Source organism: Ambystoma mexicanum, chromosome 1q, assembly GCF_040938575.1.
Source record: "Ambystoma mexicanum isolate Mex_15411 chromosome 1q, UKY_AmexF1_1, whole genome shotgun sequence".
Classification (NCBI taxonomy): Eukaryota; Metazoa; Chordata; class Amphibia; order Caudata; family Ambystomatidae; genus Ambystoma; species Ambystoma mexicanum.
The window spans coordinates 1470114689-1470133688 of record NC_090922.1 but is presented as its reverse complement, the minus strand read 5'-3'; the positions used below and the strand labels follow the sequence as shown (position 1 = coordinate 1470133688).

At 44.5% G+C, this 19000-nt stretch overlaps 1 protein-coding gene across 3 annotated transcripts in view; it reads left to right on the top strand.

Moving 5' to 3' along the window:
* MUTYH (mutY DNA glycosylase) overlaps nucleotides 1-19000 on the top strand; it is a 523937-nt gene that overhangs the window by 99650 nt on the left and 405287 nt on the right. For all 3 annotated transcript variants that reach the window (XM_069642363.1, XM_069642364.1, XM_069642365.1), the window contains exon 6: nucleotides 11232-11273. In XM_069642363.1, the coding sequence (XP_069498464.1) occupies nucleotides 11232-11273 (42 nt within the window). The remainder of the gene's footprint in view (nucleotides 1-11231; nucleotides 11274-19000) is intronic.

The following is a 19000-nucleotide window of genomic DNA, read 5'->3' as shown; positions in this document are numbered from 1 at the left end:
TCAATTTCTCCTCCCTGTCCTTCAAATTCATGATCTTGGCAATCCTTGATCTCTGGTGGGGGGGGGTTCACCTGGTTGGAGTTTTCTGGTCAGGGGTCTGTGGGCTCTTTCCACCGCAAAACCCAGGGACAGTACTCCTGCTCCAATCTTCTGCAACAGCAGATTCTCAACGTAATCCGTGGGGTCCCTTCCTTCTTCACCTTCCGGCAATCCAACTATGCGGATGTTGTTCCTTTGTGCCCTCCCTTCCGCATCCTCAGCTCTACGTTCCAGGATCTTCACTCATTCCAGTACATCCAACATTTGTGTCCGAGTGGTGGCAACATCTGTGGTGTTCTGATGCACCTGTTGTTCTGCTGTAGTCACTCGTTCCGTCAAGTTCTGTGCATCTTGTCGGAGAAGGCCCATATCCACCATGACTGCGTCCAGCTTATTTTCAAATGATGCTTTTAGGGCAGCTATTTCTTCCAGTATTGGTCCCTCGCTTCCAGCTTCCACATGTTGTGTGGCACTTGTCGAAGCCATAGTCGCACCTGATAGGGTGGGTTGTTTTTTTTTTTTTATTGGACTTTTTAGTGTGTCTATGCTAGTTTGTTTGCCTCTACCTCCTTTTCTCTGTTTGGCATTCTCCTCTTGCCAGGGTGTGAGGAATCGTCTTATTTCTCTGTCTGTCGGAGGGTGGCGCTCTGAGTTCACCTTCTATAAGCTTATCAGTGTATTGCAGTGTGCAGGAGTCGTCCTCCTCTTCCCACTTGGGGTGCTCTAGCTCCCTATCCTACTCAAGCCTTTGCGCTCACCTCGTGCCCTCAGTCCTTGTTCAGGGTAGGTACCGGCTCTCCACCCTGTACCTAACTCCCACCTGCACCAGTGCCCCCCTGCAATGAGCAAACAATCCTCCCTCTGGTATACCTCTCCCTGTGGGCTGTCTCGCCACTGTTGTGTCCTTACTTGCCTCCCTGATGGCTCAGTGCTGGTCTATCTGTTGCCCGTACTACCGCAGAGTGACTGGGAGGCGCTCCGCTTCGCTGCTTCACTGACCCAGGAGGCTGGACCACTCACCCTGTGTGTTATGTCCTCTCCTGGGGTGTTCCTGGGTCTTCCTTGATCAAAGAACGGCCTGGGGGGGGGGAACTGGCGCCCCACTCCCCACGTTGCGACCTCCAATGCTGCGCCCACCCGAGCGTTGTCACAGCGTATCTTGTTTGCCTCAATCTGATACACGATTGATCCCTGGGAGGAACAGCCCCCAACTGCTCTCTCTTGACTGCTTCCCACTGTGGTGCTTCTTGAGTGGGTTGTATTCTCGCACGTTGCACTGCCCTTTCTGCCCGTTTCTTTGCCCTTGCAGTCTCTGGCTGTGCTCTTTCCCTTACTCCACTATATTGCGGATGTCCAAGTGCCTTATGTCTTATGTCGCTGGATGTTCAGCGCAATGCCGTTATATGCACACTTATGGGTCTGCTCCTCAAGGGCAGGCCGCGTGGTCCCCGCCACCCTCGATCGGGAGCAGACGGGGGTTAGGGGAAAGCCTGCAGACTTATTCCTCTGCCCTCTGGCCAGGCCAGAGCCCGCTCCACTTTCTCTCACCTCCTGCAGTTGTGTCCTCTTTGCCTTCTCAGGGTCTGCAGTGCTCTGGGCCCCCTCCTGTGTCCCTTCATGTCTCTGGCACTGTCTCCGGTGCCACCAGCGCTACTCTGTCATGCAAGGCACCTTCCCCGGCCCCGGGTACTCGTTGCCCAGCTTTCGGCAAGCCCGGATCTGATGGTATCTCGCATGGGGTCCCGGTGGACTCGCCATCTTCCTGCGGGTTGGGCGACGTCTGCACACGTCTCCCCGCCGCAGCTCCTGCAGGCTCCCGGGTGCTGACTGTGGGTTTTTAATACTCTTCACGAGGGAGATGGGCCGAGGGGTGTATCAGTGCGCCTCTCAAGCCGCAAAATCTCCTGGTCTCTGCCCCGGCCCCTGGTTCTCCTTCGTGCCCCACTTCCTCAGCCAGGGCTCCGCTGGGCAGTTCTTTGCGCTCCAACCCCAAGAATCACGCCCGGCTGGCGAGCCATGTTCTTGTTCGCCCCTCTTTGGGAGCGCGCTCCACTAGCTCTCCCTGGGTTTGGTTGCTCCGTGGCAGGTCGCAGCCCCGGTGTCACTTCCCCGTTCCTCTGCTTCAGTCGGAGACTACTCGTCCGGGCTGCCCCCCCTGCACTCCCGCTCTTCTGCCCTCTGTCTCGGAGCCGCTCACCTCGCCTCTGTGTGTTGGCTCCTCTGGATGCCGCCTTGGCCCGGATCCGCCATTTTTGTTCTGCAGTGCGGATCTGCGCTCCCCTTCTTCGTTGTATTTCGTCTCGCCTAGACTCCGGTTCTATGTGAGAATAGTCCCCGGTGTGCTCAGGACCTTCATGAACAGATAAGTATATTTCCAGCAGTGGGTCTTGCAGTTCTCCCAGTTTTTACTCTTTTTAACTTCAGGATCACGCGGAGCTCGCCCCCGAAGTTCCGCTCCTTCTTGTGTTCCACCTTGCTCCTAGTGTGTCTCTATGTTCCGCCTTTTATCCGTCTGGGGAGAGCTAATGGGTATCGGATGTATGTGATTAAAGTCAAGTGCCTGATTTTTGCCTGACCCGATTAGCAGGACATGTCCAATGACAAATGTAAGGGTTAGCCTCTTTATTCAGTCACCCTCTTCCTCAGCCCAGTGTTTGTGCAGAAAGGGGGGGGGGGTTCGGACTTCGGGGAATCCTAAAAGATAGGATGAGATATGGGAACATGAAAGGGGGAATACCGCGTCTCACCATACATGGGCAGAGGGAGCCAGAGAGATAAGGTGATTGCACAAGTAGTCCTCCCAGATCATTGAGGGTAGGTGTTACCATTCTCAAGTGACCACCTTGGGATTTAGGGATGCCTAGGCAGGAAACGCACAGGAGACGAGAGAGGGAAGGGGTGGTCCTTAGTGACTACTGAGTCAAACATTCTAATAAAAACCCTTGAACCGTCTTCAGGAGTTGGTGTGTTCTTGAGTTTACAGTGAAACCCCAGGTCTTCCAAAATTGTCAAAAAATGTGAGTGCCTCTAGTGACAATGAACACGGCTGGAGTGTTCTCTGTGAAGGTGCCCACTTAGGCGTTCCATGGAAATCGTGTGGGAATCCCTCCTCTGAACAGAGAAGAGAGAAATTGTCATAACGAGGACATATTTATACTGCCTAGGGAGGGAAATTACAAATTGCAAGCTGCTCGCCAGGCATAAGAAATGTCACTTGCCCTCTCTCCGCATGGACACAGCAAAACATTTCTTACTTGCCAAGAGTCAAAGATCACTCACCAAAGTCTAGTGCAAATTTTGTTGCCTGCTTCCTTATAGAAGTCATTATATCCTATACTGTCTAATGAGGCTACGTCAGTTTATCAGTAGATATACCTATGGTGCCATACTTCATCCAATGCCTCTTGGATGTTTTTTTTACTGCCTAATGAAATCATTATTTCCAATATTACCAAATGGCAAGAAATACTAATTTCCTGGCAGTAATAGTGATTCAATATATTTTCCAATGTGCGTTGGAACTGAAGTCTTTCGTTTTATGTCCATGGCTAATTGGAGAGGACAGAGAATCCAGGGAGAAAGGAAAATGAGAACGAGAAGGGGAATGAGCAGAGAAGAAACATTCTGATTAAGCTGTTTTACAGAAGAGATATGGATAGTCAATCCTGATTGGTCGTGTGAGAGACACGGGGGAGCAGGTATTCAAGAGGAGGCAATGCCAGTGGAACGCCAGTGGATCGTAAAGAGGCGTCCAAGGCGAAACCTGGTAAAGTGCTTAAAGCCAGTGTTTGTGGGAAGTCAGTTTGCTTGTTGGAACCTGGAGAGGAAGTTCCTAGAGCCAAGGGAGAATTTGATGTTAATAAGAGAGTTGCATCTTGCAACCTAAAGGACAGATTCCTAGAGCCACTCAGAAACTGAGTGTACAGATAAATAGTGCATGCTTGCCCTTGAAGACAAAGTTCCAATAACATTGGTTTTCAGAACACAGTGGCACAACAGGGAGACAAGGTTTAGCGTTCTGCATCACTGGATAAGCCCTTTCAAAAGAAAGTGTCTCTGTTAATAATTTAAGGAAATTGCCACATGGTTAATATTTATAGCATCATGGATGATGCTACCTCTTTTACCCAATGGGGCTTCTTATGCTGCCTAATAGTTATCATTTTATTTTATTTGAACATTTATAAAACGCACGTAACCCAGAGGTATCTAGGCGTTGGACCTTAAAAGATTTTTGGTTACGGATATGATTCATAATAAACAGGAGAAGCTAGAGTTTGGTTACAGACATATGATACATCTTATGCGGGAGAAGCATATCTGGTAATCATAGCATTCGTTACATAGAATTGAATATTTTTTTACAAGCTCTGGTTTGTTGTCCTAAGTTAGCTATAGGTTTTTAAGATTGACACAATGGTTGACTTACAGGGAGTCTTTATTTTTGTTTTTAAAATCTCTTTATTAGTATGTCATTAAATTAAATCACAGAAGAATCAAATACAGAAAGGAATAGTGAACCAGAGAACACAAATCAAAATTATTCAATTAAAGAACATATCAATAAACAAACATCATAATCAAATGATCCCTCCGACATACTAAGAAAATGTTCATTTTTGTAAACAATAAAAGAGAAAAATACAACAGTCAATAAAAACATTTAACAATGAACATGCACACAAACACCAACAACACACAGACACCAAATCTTATCCCCCAAAAAGTATAATAGTGAGAAGAAAAAAAATAAAATAAAAATAAAAAATAATTCTTTCCCTTCTTCTTTTCCCCTTCCCTATCTCTTTTCCTTTCCTCTTCCTTTTCCCACTACACCATTTATAACCACTCCTCATACTAATCCGCAGCCTACATAGTCAATCATACAAGGCATTGAATGGACCCCAAAACAGATTGTACACCTCTTCCTTGACTTTCCCTCTAAATGAGAACTTTTCCAAATTTGATAAGGTGCGCAAATCAACTAACCAATCTTCAACTGCAGGCTTCTTCCTAGTTTTCCAAACTCGAAGGATCAGTCTTATGGCCACCAATAAATCCTTATTTATCCAACCACTATATTTCAAAGAACGCCTACACCTACCTTGATGTAGAAATAAGATAATGTTCCCACCCGATCTCTGTAAAGCTACATCCAAAATTAAATCAATTCTATAAATCACATCAGTCCAGAAAGTACAAACTCTAGAGCAATCCCATAGAAGATGCATAAGGGTACCAACATCATTTCCATATCCCCAACATAGATCATCAGTTTGTAACCCCAGTTTATACATTTTAACTGGTGTCCAGTACACCTTAGCCACCACCTTCTGTCTAATCAGACGCAAGTACAAATCGTACAAATCCGTACCCACATTGGCACTTACCCTAAGAATATCCTTCCATTCCCTGTCCGTAAAATACATATTTAGATCATTCGACCACACCATTCTCAATTTATCCCACGCCGCAACATGTTTATCTTCCAGTTGCATAAAGGTCATATATGTACGCACAGAATATTCCTGTCCTGTAAGCAATTGACACAGTGCAGGTTTGATTCCCAATGAATTGCCAATCATCCTTTTCCTAAGATAGATCAGGGAGCTCAGGTCTTCATATTTTTGTCTTTCTCTTTCATGCAATCCATATTTCCTCTATGTCCCCAAATGCCAAAAGATCATCACCATCCAATATATCACCTATTGTCAAAACCCCCTTCCGAACCCAATTTTGCCAAATCAAACATCTATCGTTTAATTGTAAAACCTAATTGTGTCAAAGAGAAGCATCTTCACTAAAACCATACGACTGGCTATTCTCTCCAAACCACCCCTGCAAGGTTTGCCTGGTTGCCAATATAGACTTCAACTTTAATCTATTAACGGACATATTGCCCTTGGTATAAAGGCTATTTAAATGATACGGATTGCAAACCCCTCTCTCCATGCGTAGCCATATAGCACCTTGTTGGGTGTCATGACCCACGTTTGAGTCATTATGCTACAACATTTGGTGCTGTGGGTTTAGGAAATCCAAGATGGCGGAAAAGCCCACGTGTGCGCCAGAATCCAGGAAAACCGTGCAGTTTTTGCGCACACCAAAATGGTCGCCTGCCCTGCCACCCACCAGTGCGAGCGTGCTGGGTCAGAAGCGCCATGAGTGAAATGTGGTGCCAAAGGAAAAACACCAATGCCATGATAAGCAAGGATTCTATACTATCAAGCAAAATCCCCTTTTTGAAATGCATTAATTCAAGACAGATCCCAAAAATGGGTGCAATACCAGCATTTTCCACAAGCCGGCGCTAGCGATCTAAACTCTGACAGGAGATCTGCTACTTTAGAAGCTAATCAGCCTCCTGTGACAGCTGGAAACATCAAAGCCTTGTTGGTTAAACATTTTTAACACCTGCTGTTCCCTGAAGACAGTCTGATTCAATTAACATTGCAAGAGGCTGGGAAACCTTCTCACCTCAGAACTACACACAAGAAGGCAGGATATCACGTGGCCCTGGTGATTGAGAGGGAGGGGACTTCCTGCAGCCTGCTGAACCCAACACAATAGGCTCTTGCAATTGAATGGGGTATGTTAATTTGGGTGTGGACTGTAAACAGAGCTCTGCCAGCAAGAAGAGACATGTGATCCTTGACTCCCAAGTTTCTGGAGGCAGACCCAAACACTGAAGTGAATTGAATTGAAGGCAAATATATGTTTTGTAAGAACACTGATAACTGATTGTAACCAGATGACAGAAATGTACAATTTTGAGATCCTTAATCTAAGAAATGTACCCACAATTTAAGACTAGACTCAACTCTGTACCATGTTCTGAGGCAAAACCCCGCTTATTATTAATACTACTGACACTGTATGTATGCTAGAGACACGATAACTTAGATTAATATGCTCAGGAAGAGGGTACAGGTCTGTGTAAAGATTTGATGAAAAACCAATGTTGCAAAATCTACCAAAAACGAAAATAAGTTGTCATTTTTGAATGCAAGCTCTTAGGAAGATCAGAGTTGAACAAGCATGGACCATAAGTAATCTGTAATATGTACATGTAATGTCAAACAACTGTGTATCTGGGAAATATGTGTAGTAATGAAAAATGATTTCTAAGGTAAAAGCAAAGGGGAGTGTTCTTTCTGTATGCCATAAAGATGACACCTCATGACTCACTTTGACACACAACGCTGTTCTCCAGTGAGAGCACAGAAAATTCTTCAACCTTTCAGAACCCTGAGTGGGTTGGGCATAGAAGATGAGCCGACCCACCCACTTTCAAAACACATAAAAGGAGACAGTGCAGGACAGGCAGGACATTCAATTTCCATTTCTTTGCGGAGCACGTTGATAGACGACTTCACATCCAGAGATCCGGTCTGACTCCAGCAAGACATTGACCAGAACTTAGAACTCTGACTCCAGAACTCAAAGCAAAGGCCTAACCCACAAGCTGAGTTCTCTTCAGCAGGCCTCAAAACCTAACCAAACTATTCACAGCCGGGCGGGCTGTTTGAATTCTTTGCCAAGAAATTTTTGCCAGACCGGGAGCAGACCCAGAAGGCAGAATTATCCAGAGAGACCAGACCCAGACCAGATTGCTGTGCAGTGCTGAGAGCTGACCCAGATCGCTGTAAGCAGAACCAGAGAACCAGTACCCAGTGGCGAGAGAACCGCAGCCAATCCTGACCCGATCCGTGACAAAGTCGCATTCCTGTCCATAATATAGTGTGAGTACTCGGCCAGAACTGTGCAAAACCAATCTCTTAGTTTAAAATAATCTAATTCAAACTATTTTAACCTATTGAGAACTACATCATAGAAATCGTGTCCCTTCTTTTGATTCAAAGCTGCAAAACTGTCATCTGTCATTTTGAAACTTGAAAATTTGATTTCTGAAAAACTACCTTCACAAAATCGTCCGAATCTCTTGAACCGTCTTGAGCGAGTTTTAACTGTCATTTTAAAGCTAAGATTCTAAGCTTTCCAACGAACCTAAAACCGACTAGCTACTCCTTGTAGTTTTTCCGTAATCGCGCTCGACGCACTCGGAAAAATTGCCGCGATTTGCGATTTGGCTCAATTTCCTCACTAGTCAAAATAGCAGCGTCTTGCTTTCCTTTGCTGAAATTCGTTGCAACCTGATAATCATTCATAGAGCATTGCTAAAGTGATCCTGAACTAATACAAAGTAGCTGTCACCCACCCTGAACCTCTAGAGGGAATTAAAATCATTTTAGCATAATTTTCACTTCATTGCATACCACATTTAAAGGATTTTGCCTGTGTTTAAAATCATACATTGCATTTGTGTGTATTCCTGAGAATTGTGTGTGTTACTTTCATCTCCTTACATTGCATAGGGGGAGGGAGGGTGAATTGTCACAGAAAAAGTGATCACATTATCTTTTGCTGAAATCATATCAAGTTTATTTCTGTACTGCTTTTTATTCATCTTTGCATCTCCTTGAAACCATAAAGCATTCTCTGATACCTTATTCCCCTGTTCCTAGTCATAAGTCACCAGAACTGTGCTATTGTAGGATTACCTATTGCTGATTACTGCTCATATTCACAAGTGATATCAATTATTAATTTATTATAAAAGTGCGATATATATATATTGTTTAATTCTCAAATAAACCTTTTAAATTTGCAAAACAAACTTACTTCTTGGCTCAGTGGGGTCAGGGGGATTCTAAGAGAGGGGTGTTATATAAGGGTTGTCATCCAGAGTACACGAACTGGACATAAAAATATATAAATAAGGGCTTCTCTTGAGCAATCCCAGACAAGGCACTGACTTAGTGGGACTGCTTGATTGGAGTCTTTAACAACCTGCGAAGTCATCATTCGTATAATAATAAGTACCATTCTTGAGCAGGAACGCCTTACAGTACTTATATAAATCAGGATATCCAAAGCGTACTTCATCCACACTTTGCATCAGCATAAATCTAGGGATCCGCGGCTTCTTACCCAACCCCCACAAGAAACATTGGAAAATCTTTTCAATTTGCATAATCTGTTTTTTGGAAATCAATAACGGAATCGACTGGATTATATATAACACTTTTGGTAATAAAATCATCTTTATCGCATTTATCTTTGACCATAATGATAAATGAAGTCTTTCCCATCGTCTTATTGGATATATAATTTTATCTACTAGTTTATCAATATTATATTGCATAATTTTCCTCAAATCACCAATGATATACACACCAAGATATTTAACATACTCAGGGGACCATTTGCATTTCCATACCTTCAAAATATGTTTACTACACTCATTAGACAACGGGAAAATCTGAGTCTTATCCCAGTTTATTTTATGGCCCGAAATCTCACCCACTTCTTCAAACATCCATTTCAGAACCAATCCACATTGTTCAGGATTAGACAACAGGTCCAGCATATCATCTGCATAAGACAATACTTTAACTTCCACACCTACAACACACAAACCTTTAATTTCTCCACATTGCCTAATATAATCCGCCAAAGGCTCAAGTGCTAAATCAAACAAAAAAAGGCGATAAAGGGCACCCTTGCCTCGTGCCCTTGGATAAAGAGAAAGACTCCGATATTAAACCATTTATAGTCACCCTTGCTTTAACCTCATAATGAATACACTTAATCATTGTCATAAAGGTTGGTCCAAATCCCATTTTTAATAAAGTGCATTCCAAAAACCTCCAATTAACCCGATCAAATGCTTTCTCCGCATCAAAAAAACGAATTATCCCTTTCGATTTTTTATTATAATGTATTCCAATGACATCTAAAGCAGTCCTGATATTATCATATCCATATCTGCCCGGGATAAAACCCACGAGACTCATCCACTAGATCCCCCATATTAACCATAAGCCTATTCGCCCAAATTTTTGTAAATATCTTGAAATCTACATTCAACAGCGAAATAGGTCTATAATTACTACACTTCCTGGGAGTCTTGATTGAAGAGCAGGGTTGTTAGACCTTTGCAGAATCACCACAGGGATGTGTCGTTCTTCAGTGATAGTGGCAGGGTGTTCCACAGTTTGGCCGCGATCACATGGAAGCTAGATCTGCCTGCTTTCTGTCTCCTGAATCTCGGTGTAACGATTAGGTTAGAGTAGGAGGCCCGTGTAGGTCTGGTGGATTGGGTTTTGGCAATTAGATCACTAAGGTATGCTGGTGCGTTGTTTGAGAGGCAGTGGTGGGTGAGTGAGAGGACTTTGAATTTAATTCCGTCTTAAACTGGAAGCCAGGGAATGTGTCTTCTAGTTGACGAGATGTGATCATGATTAGATAATAGTAAGCATCATTTCTAATACTGCCTATGCAGTTATACCTGTACTACCTATTAAGGGTAATTATTCAGTAAATGGGATGGATCTGCAACATGCGGTTCTCCAGACGTTTTGTACTATGCACGCCATGATCCTTCACAACTGACTGTGTGGGCTAGGGCTGGTGGGAGTTTGTCTAAAACATCTGGAGAGCCAGAGTTTGCAGTTCCCTTAACCATAAGTGGTAATACCTGTTTTGCATGGTGGGAGTCATGTCGGTGCTGCTTTATAGGGATGGGTTTATACCTAAGATTAATGGGAGGCATACTCCTACTGTCTGATATGCAGGGGCTTTATACTCCTACTATCCAAGGAAGGTTATAGCCATATTGCTGCTGGAGATCGTACTCATACAGCCGGCTTGGGGCATTTCTGTATAGGTGATTAGTGGGGCCTTCCTATACGGTGGGGAGGCTGTTCCTCTACTGCTTATTAGGGGAGCATAAATGTCTCTTGCCTATATTGCTGGATCAGGGACATACTCAATTGACTAATGGGGTTCATGTGTCGTTTCATTCGTTTCATTATTCAAATGCCAAAATCAATGGCTCTTGCATTCAGTATGTATGGGATACTTCAGCCAGAATAATAGAATGATCAGTTTGGCTTTGGGAAGCAAGAACCCCAAAGTAAAGCTAATGGTCAGGTCAAAACTAAAGAACTGGAACCCCATTCTGTGAAAGTCAATCACAGGAGGCTGTGCCGCAGAAATCTGGGTGAATTTCCATATTTAGCTTTGCGCGTATAGGTTATTGCACTATGAGGGCTATGCTAACCATTTCTTTCACGGGTAATAAGCAAGCATCATTGACTAATAAGAGCACTTTCTTTCTTTCATTGTAGAAATGGCCAACCTTGCAGGATCTTTCACGAGCATCGCTGGAGGTAAGAGCCTAAAGGGGCAAAGGGAATGCAGGGCTGTACAGGTCTTTTATGTACATATTTGTATTCTGCTTGCGAAATAGGATTAAGGATCTGGTGGGTTAATGGAGTAGGGAAGAGGCCTGACCTGGTAGTCTTTTTGCAATTTGGTGATGGACCATCATTGTGCCAGAGGCACGTGTGGATATGCACATGGGGAGTCGCTACATTAGATGGGTGGGATTTGCAGAATGTGCACCACTACTTATGTGGCTATGTACAGGAAGTGCCACTTATCTTTGAGGGTGGAGGGTTTGGTATACAGAGCGGCCACCACTCTCTGATGGAGATGGAGCAGATCTGCAGGGACGGCATTCTTACCAGAGGGAAGAGGGGCAGCCGTTCACAGGGGGCTCCATTTCCTGAAGTGGGTATGATCCAGGCACAGGGAAACCACTTCGTGAGTGCTGGGATTGTGCAGATATCACAAGAGGAACCCCTACCTAAGCAGCAAGTGCTGGTTATGCTCACGTGCCACCACCAAGTTGACCATGACGGCACTCTTACCAACTTTTCAGTTGAGGTGGGGCTGGAGAGAGCATTAGGAATGTCCTGTAATGGCTGGGTGGGACCTACAGAAGGCACAGACACATGGGATCTTCAGCCAGTCTTTATTGATTTGTTAACCAAAACGTGGACATCAATTCTCTATAGTCTCTGATACGTTGGGCCTCTATCTCACCAAAGGAAATCCATACATTAGAGAAAGTTCATCACGGGCAGGTAGATGGCTTGTTACTGTTCGAGTGGGGATTTGATTTTCGGGGGCTCCTAATCCCTGGCACTAGCTGCCTGTCCTGTATCTGCACTGGGCTACCTCCTTGTCATCCCACCACAAGCTCTTTCCTACATGCCATACATTCCACCCTTCTCAGATTGGGTATTTCCTCCTAATCCCAGACATCCCTCCCTGAGCTCCTTCTCTTTTGCAATCAGACTACCATTCATCTCCTCCTTAGTCTCACCTCTTCCTTACCTTGCTTTACTTTCCTCCTCCTCTCAATAAACTGCTCCCTCCTCGACTCCACTGCTTCCCTGAACCTTTCCTCCTTTCACCTCTGCCTCCTGATGCGCCTCCTCTGGCTCTTGAACTCTGCCTCTTTCCTGACCCTCTCCTCTTTCCACCTAATATTTTGCCTCCATCCCCTGATCTCTTCACCTTGGTGTAATAATTTACTCCAGCAACTTCTCCCCCTCTAGCTCCTCACCCTTCTTCCACTATACTGTGCTCCTCTGTTAGGCTCATCTGGTATATCCACGGGGACGCCACCCAGCCCTGGTGTCACACCCTCCCTTGTACACACACCTGTTAATACTGCCACTCCTGCCATTGCCCAGACCTCTGGAATTACTATAGCTCGCCCCGCTCCCTCTGTCCCATCTTATTCCCCCTTCACAATCCGGCACTCACGTGGGCCTCCTGATGACTTGTGTGCACATGCACGCTTCACCCGCAACAGAACGCTCTCCAGGTTGCGTCTTTTTTTGCATTGGCAGCTTCCTTAGCGCCTAGGTTATCGGCGGAACGCTACTATGCTTCCGCGTCGCGTGACCAGCGCTGTGTGCTCACGTGACCCGGGGATCCGCGCACATGATGCGGCAACACGTCATGTGACGGGAAGTAATGCCAGAAGCTCGAGTATTTAAACACGGCTCTCCCTGTACTCGCTGCTTCACAGCTGTTTTTTGCAACCTGTTTGGCGCTACGTGTTCCTTTGGATTTCTTGACTCTTTTTGGATTTTTGACCTCGGTTTGCTTACTTGGACTTCGCTTGGATTACCTTACTGGCTTTGTTACATTGGATTTGCCTGTGCTTTGAACTCGGACTGCTCTTTGGACTGCAACACGGATTTCCCTTTTGCATCTGGTTTTCTTTGGAACTTCTTGCTTTCAAGCTCCACAGCTACCAAACCACGTTCTTGTCATCAGGTGGTTCTCTCATCATTATTGGGACTACAGTCTACCTGCCCACGTGAGTCCCGGACCCTTACCTCATAGGTTCATTGCCTTTCTCCTGACCCCTCTGGTAAGACCTTTTTCACGTTATTTTGGCACTGTCATTTACTGTCATTTGCTTGGTACTTAATCAGTATTTTCTTGCGGCGGATTGGGGTCCCAGAGGTTCGCGGTTCCGGAGTTGACCATCTCCATCTGTGGCCTCAACGGTCGCACAGGGAGTGGCTTTGAGTTCTCTCTGTGTGGCATTTGGGGACAGAGGACTCTTCTGTCTACACACAACATTCAAGTCTCAACACCTGATTGGATGATTTGCACTCTCGAACCCTCTCCCTTGGTAATGCCTCTGGTTAAAGATGGGTCTTAATATTGTAAAAGGTGGATTCTCTGTCCTGCTCCTCGTGGCAGGGGCGCGTAGATGTGGGGATGAGCAGCGACCAAGTTACTTCATCGGTGCAAGCCCCCTGTGGGAATCCAGGCCTGCTGTGACTCCGTAGGTTTGCTGCTTTACAGTCTTTATATGCAGTCAAATATCTGGGATTTTTCGTCGGCAACGACCTGATTAAACCACAAACTGAAAAGGTAACGGCGGTCTTAAGAACACCTACCCCTAAGATCAAGAGAGAACTTTGCGTCTTCCTGGGTTGGCAGGATACTACAGGAAATTCATCCCTAACTACTCAAGCATCGCCGCCAACCTCACCCATAAACTGAAAAATGCACAACCGCAGAAACTGATCTGGAGCAAAGAGGATCATGAGAGCGCCCAGGGTCTGAAAAGCATCTTTTGTAACAGATCCTTAAAATGCCAGACTTTAATAAGAAATTCTTATTGCAAACTGATGCTTCTTTAGTTGGCGTAGGTGCTGTACTCTCGAAAGAATACAAGGGAATTGAACACCCTGTATTATGCACGAGCCAGAAGCTGTTCCCCACGGAACAATCTTCTGCCACTGTAGAATTGGAAACTTTGGCCATAAAATGGGCTGTCACTCATTAACGGTATCACCTAACTGGCAGAAGATTTAAGCTAATTACTGATCATCTCCTCTGACCGGGATGAGTTTAGGAAAAGACATCAAGGCCCAAGTAATGAGATGGTTCCTGGACTTACAATCTTTTTTTTTCAGTGGGACATCAGAAAGGACAAGAACAGGGAAAGTCTATTTCCTGAGCCGATTCCTCATCAATCAAGAAGGGGAAGCCACAGAGATAAGGAGAGGGGTATGTGACAAATTGGGGTAATTCGTCCCTTCTCCCGAAGTGGGAGCCCCCTCTCACGTGAGACTAGGGAGATGAGCGCGTTCTGCAATGCCATCCCTAGGGGTAGAGGCAAGTTGGACCTCAATGGGAGAGACTCCCCTTTAGGGGACAAGGTCTCCCGTTCCTGTGAGGAACTCCCTCAAGTGGTGCATACGATGGCCTACATCGGATGTGTTAGAATACCAGAAACTATGCAGTATTAAGACAGGGATGAAGAAACTCCTAATAGATACTGTTATATGATGAAAAAAGGGTATCTGGTAATATTATCCCCACCAATAATATCGCCATATATATATATGGTTGTGGGGTAAGGCCATAGGCGATATTATTAGTGGGGATAATTTATGGGGTTATTGGGACCGGGGGTAGTGGAGGTGTCCCCCCGCTCCATTAAAAAAATTAATGGGGTTTCCAGGGGTATCCCCGCAGGTTCCATTACTTAATATTGCTGCAAAAATTTGGCGATATTTTTGTATGGTTATATTTTTCCAGGATATTAACACATGGAACCGAAAAAAGGTCATGTCACTTTAAGACAGAATGCCCAATCCACTTAGACGAGGACGTGGATAAACATGCATTCAGAGGGAGACGAACGAGAAGGAGAGAGAGGACTACTATGTACGTCAGCTGTGTAAGCCCCTAAGCTACATAAAGCTTGGCAGAGAAGGAAACCCCAAAGCCTACGAGTTTCAATCTTGCTTACCTTTGCAAGGCGGTAGGCCAGAGTCACGGATCACCCAGAGCACGAGAGAATGGAACGAAAGAAGGCCAATAGAAGATGGTGGCTGGACCATGGATGGGAATCTATGGTGCACCGAGGGTTCGGACAAGATCGATACCTCAGGCAGTAGGAGACTGCAGGCTGTACGGGGACGGCAAGGAGAGCCATGAAACCGCGAAGAGACTGGAAATCACAAGGATGACTGCAGAGAAGAAAAGGCGTTGCCGGTCCGTAAACCGAAAAAGGGTCACCAAAGAAGAAGGCTCACAAAGACGTTCTCCTACCACAACAAAGGTAACGTGGAGAACGGGAGGACCCAATGGTATTATTATATTGCACACTTAACTCGTCCCAGTATAAAATCTGAAAATGAAATGTGAAACAAAGTAAAAGTGTTGTGACTTTAGAGAGAATTGTTAATCCCCCAAATAATGAGAAAAGAGGAGGATGGATAAAAATACCTTGGGAAAAGGGAAAGTAACTTGACATGCTGTACAAAACCAAAAATAAGGTTGTAGAGGAAACAAGATATGGAAAAGAGCTTAGAGAAACTAGGCAATTGAATCACATATCAAGTAAAGCCCAACAAACCTCAGTAAAAGGGTAAGCTGAGAACCATGGACAAGAAAATGGAACTAATAAGCGAACCCCAAGAGAAATGCCAAAAGAGAAGAGTTTGATAGAAGAAGCTATTTGTGGATTACATACTAAACAGACTGGTACTAGAGGTACCCGCAGGAGAAGGGAGTCATTCGCCAGACCTCGGGTTTGTTTTCATAGCTGTAGGGTCAGAAAAGTGTACAGCAGACTTATTCCTTTTGAGCCTGCCATGGCTGTTCCAACTAAGGTGCCCATCAGTCAGCCATGGCAGGCTCAAAAGGAATAAGTCTGCTGTACACTTTTCTGACCCTGCCATGGCTGACTGATGGGCACCTTAGTTGGAACATTGACGGGGATCACTGATGGGGATGGGGAAAGATGGGCATTACCCTTTTCTGCCCGCATGTCCTCAGTGAGTCGGTGTCCTCCATCTGACTCGCCACAGAATCCACTCGCTTATTTTGCCCCTACCATTCTGATTCATTACCTCGGGGGCAAGAAGTGGCGTGGGTACTGCAAGAAGGGCCTCAGATGCCTCACATTCTCACATCATAACAATCCCGAAAGGAGGATGTCACTCAAGGCAATCAAATGCAAATGAAGATATGTTGTGTTCTTTCCTGTTCATGAGGGAAGGCTTGACATCTGGGTAAAGCCTAGTCTTTCCATCAATGGTTTCCGGGTTAAAGGCCATAGGCAAACGCTTTCAGTTGATGTCTTAACTGCCAATAATGGCCTACAAATTCCCTCACTCCCCTCCCTTGCAAAGTTTGTTAATGACTGAGCAAGGGAATTTCCCAAAGCTGTTTTATGTGAGGCTAATGGCCAAAATCCATCTAACCCCCACACCTTTGGTTGGACATTTGCTGGCAATTTATACCTCCATACTTTTGTTGCCATTTTTGCTTGTAGGTAAAATGAATGACTAAACTTTGTAACACATAGGAGTGCTATGAATTTGAACTAGCTGTTTTAATGTATGTTTGGGCAATCGTGGCTTTTCCCCCTTGTTGTCGTTTTACTTTTCCTTCTGAACAAACATAGGGTTGTTTATGATAAATGTTCAAATTTGGCATTTTACAAATTAAGTTGTTACATGCCCCCGTCCTGTTGAGTTGGGCGAGTGTAATATTTAAAGGCCAGTAATGCAGGATTTAAGTGGCCGGAATGTAAAGGTATAGAAAGGCATTTATGATTTATAGTCGATAGTAGGAGCCTTTTCGACAGTACTCCTGAACTAAATACAAATAATATACACTTGTGACTACTAAACTAAGAAGCTTTTACTTCTCGTCAGCATAATATGCTTGCTGCTCTGCGACTGCCGGCCTTTCTGGATGCAGAATTTTAATGTGATATCGCAGCGTTTCTGCACCTCTGACCCTGGAATGAACGGATTAGAGGGCACATCGTTTCCGCGCGCTGCCTTTGCACCTCTGCTGATGCCATTTCCTGGCCGGAGACAGAAGCTATATAAGTGGTTTACTCAGCCTTCAACAGTCTGATTGGAGACCCTGCTCATTCAAGGATTCGATCTAACAGGCCTGCCAGAACTTTCTACTGAAATAGCCGACATCTGTAGCATGATTTATCTTGATTTGTTAGTCTCTCTCTCTATCATTAGCAGCTGCGTACGTATGAGTGGCACATCACAGACATAGGTAGTCCTGAATACATGAAATACTTCGGCGGCAATCTTCCTTCCTAACAACATCCAGCAAAGCAACCAAAGGCGAGTAAGACTGTACAGCACTGCTAATTCAAGCGTTTATGTTCCCGATTAACTTTACCTTGTTTGGGATTGAACAGCTATGGTTTATGGTGCAGGAACCTATTATTTTATTACCGGGGATATGCTACTCACTGGCCTTCAAGAGAGTCAATCGGCTGCCTGATGTGTACTAGAGCTTGCAATAACCTCATTCATTTCAACGGTTCTCTTTACGGAGCGCGTTGGTGTAAAGCGCTATATAAACAAATATAAAATACAAATACATTCCAATGGAACGCACTGTAGCAATGGCGGTTTCCTCCTTGCTGCATACTCTTACTACCAGCATTGTCAATATTATAGCCATAATAAGTGTTCTCTATATATCGAGTAGTGTGTCCTGCCGCATGAACTATTGATACACAATGGCCTGGGAATGTCAAGGAAATAAAACGGCGCCATGGGGGCATAGACGCTTTCATCCTGCAATTGATGAACGAGTGCTGTCAAAGTGAAAACCTAACTTGAAACGGAGTTCATTTGGTAGTGATTAAGCTTTATCCTTGAAGTATACTGACAGCACAGACTAGAAACAGATGCTGAAAGAAGGTGCCGTTACTAGGTTACAGGGGATGTGGCATTATTGGCCTGTGCAGAGTTTGCTTGATGCTTTATCCTGCAATTCAGTCCTTTGGCGCCCCCGTGTGGCCGAATATATATTGTGAGCAGAATTAAAACATATTTATTGAATCATCAAGGGATATCTGAGCCAGGAGTATTGTCGCAAGGTGATTCGTTTAAAACGATGATATTTCAGGAATAATTGTTAGCCTAGTACACAGCAGCAGATGGACTAGATTTATTTCTTGGACTATTGTATTGCGGCAATTACTCTTTTTTGGTACATTAATGACTGTGAACGGGGGAAAATCATTTACAGCCACATGACCAAGATAAATTATTCTATTTAATTTGATAAGAATGTATTGATGTCACTAATAGTTATGCATTTTCCCATATTTCATATGCATACGGCTGTCCAATTGCTGTAGTTGGTTAGATGATCTCGTACCAGAAGATGATTGCATTAAGAAGGGTTTTCTGCGCTGCAGCCCGTGCGGCTTCTAAATTTAAATATGAGTTGTTTTGATAGTGTTAGGCCCATTTCTCATCTGAACTGATTTTGTAGAGAAAGACCAAATGTGCTGAGTGGAAGGTTTGCTAAGAATTAATAATGCTTGACTTCTATATTAGTCAGTAGGGAATAAGGTGAGTTAATTTCTCTGGCCAGATAATATTTGTTTTTTTGCAGAAACACGAGCTTACAATTTATTAAGAAGTTGATGTAAATATTAATTTCAGTGTAATGTGTGAATAATTCTTTGTTTACAGGCCACCAGTTTGCATAGAATGTATTTATTCACTTGGAGGGA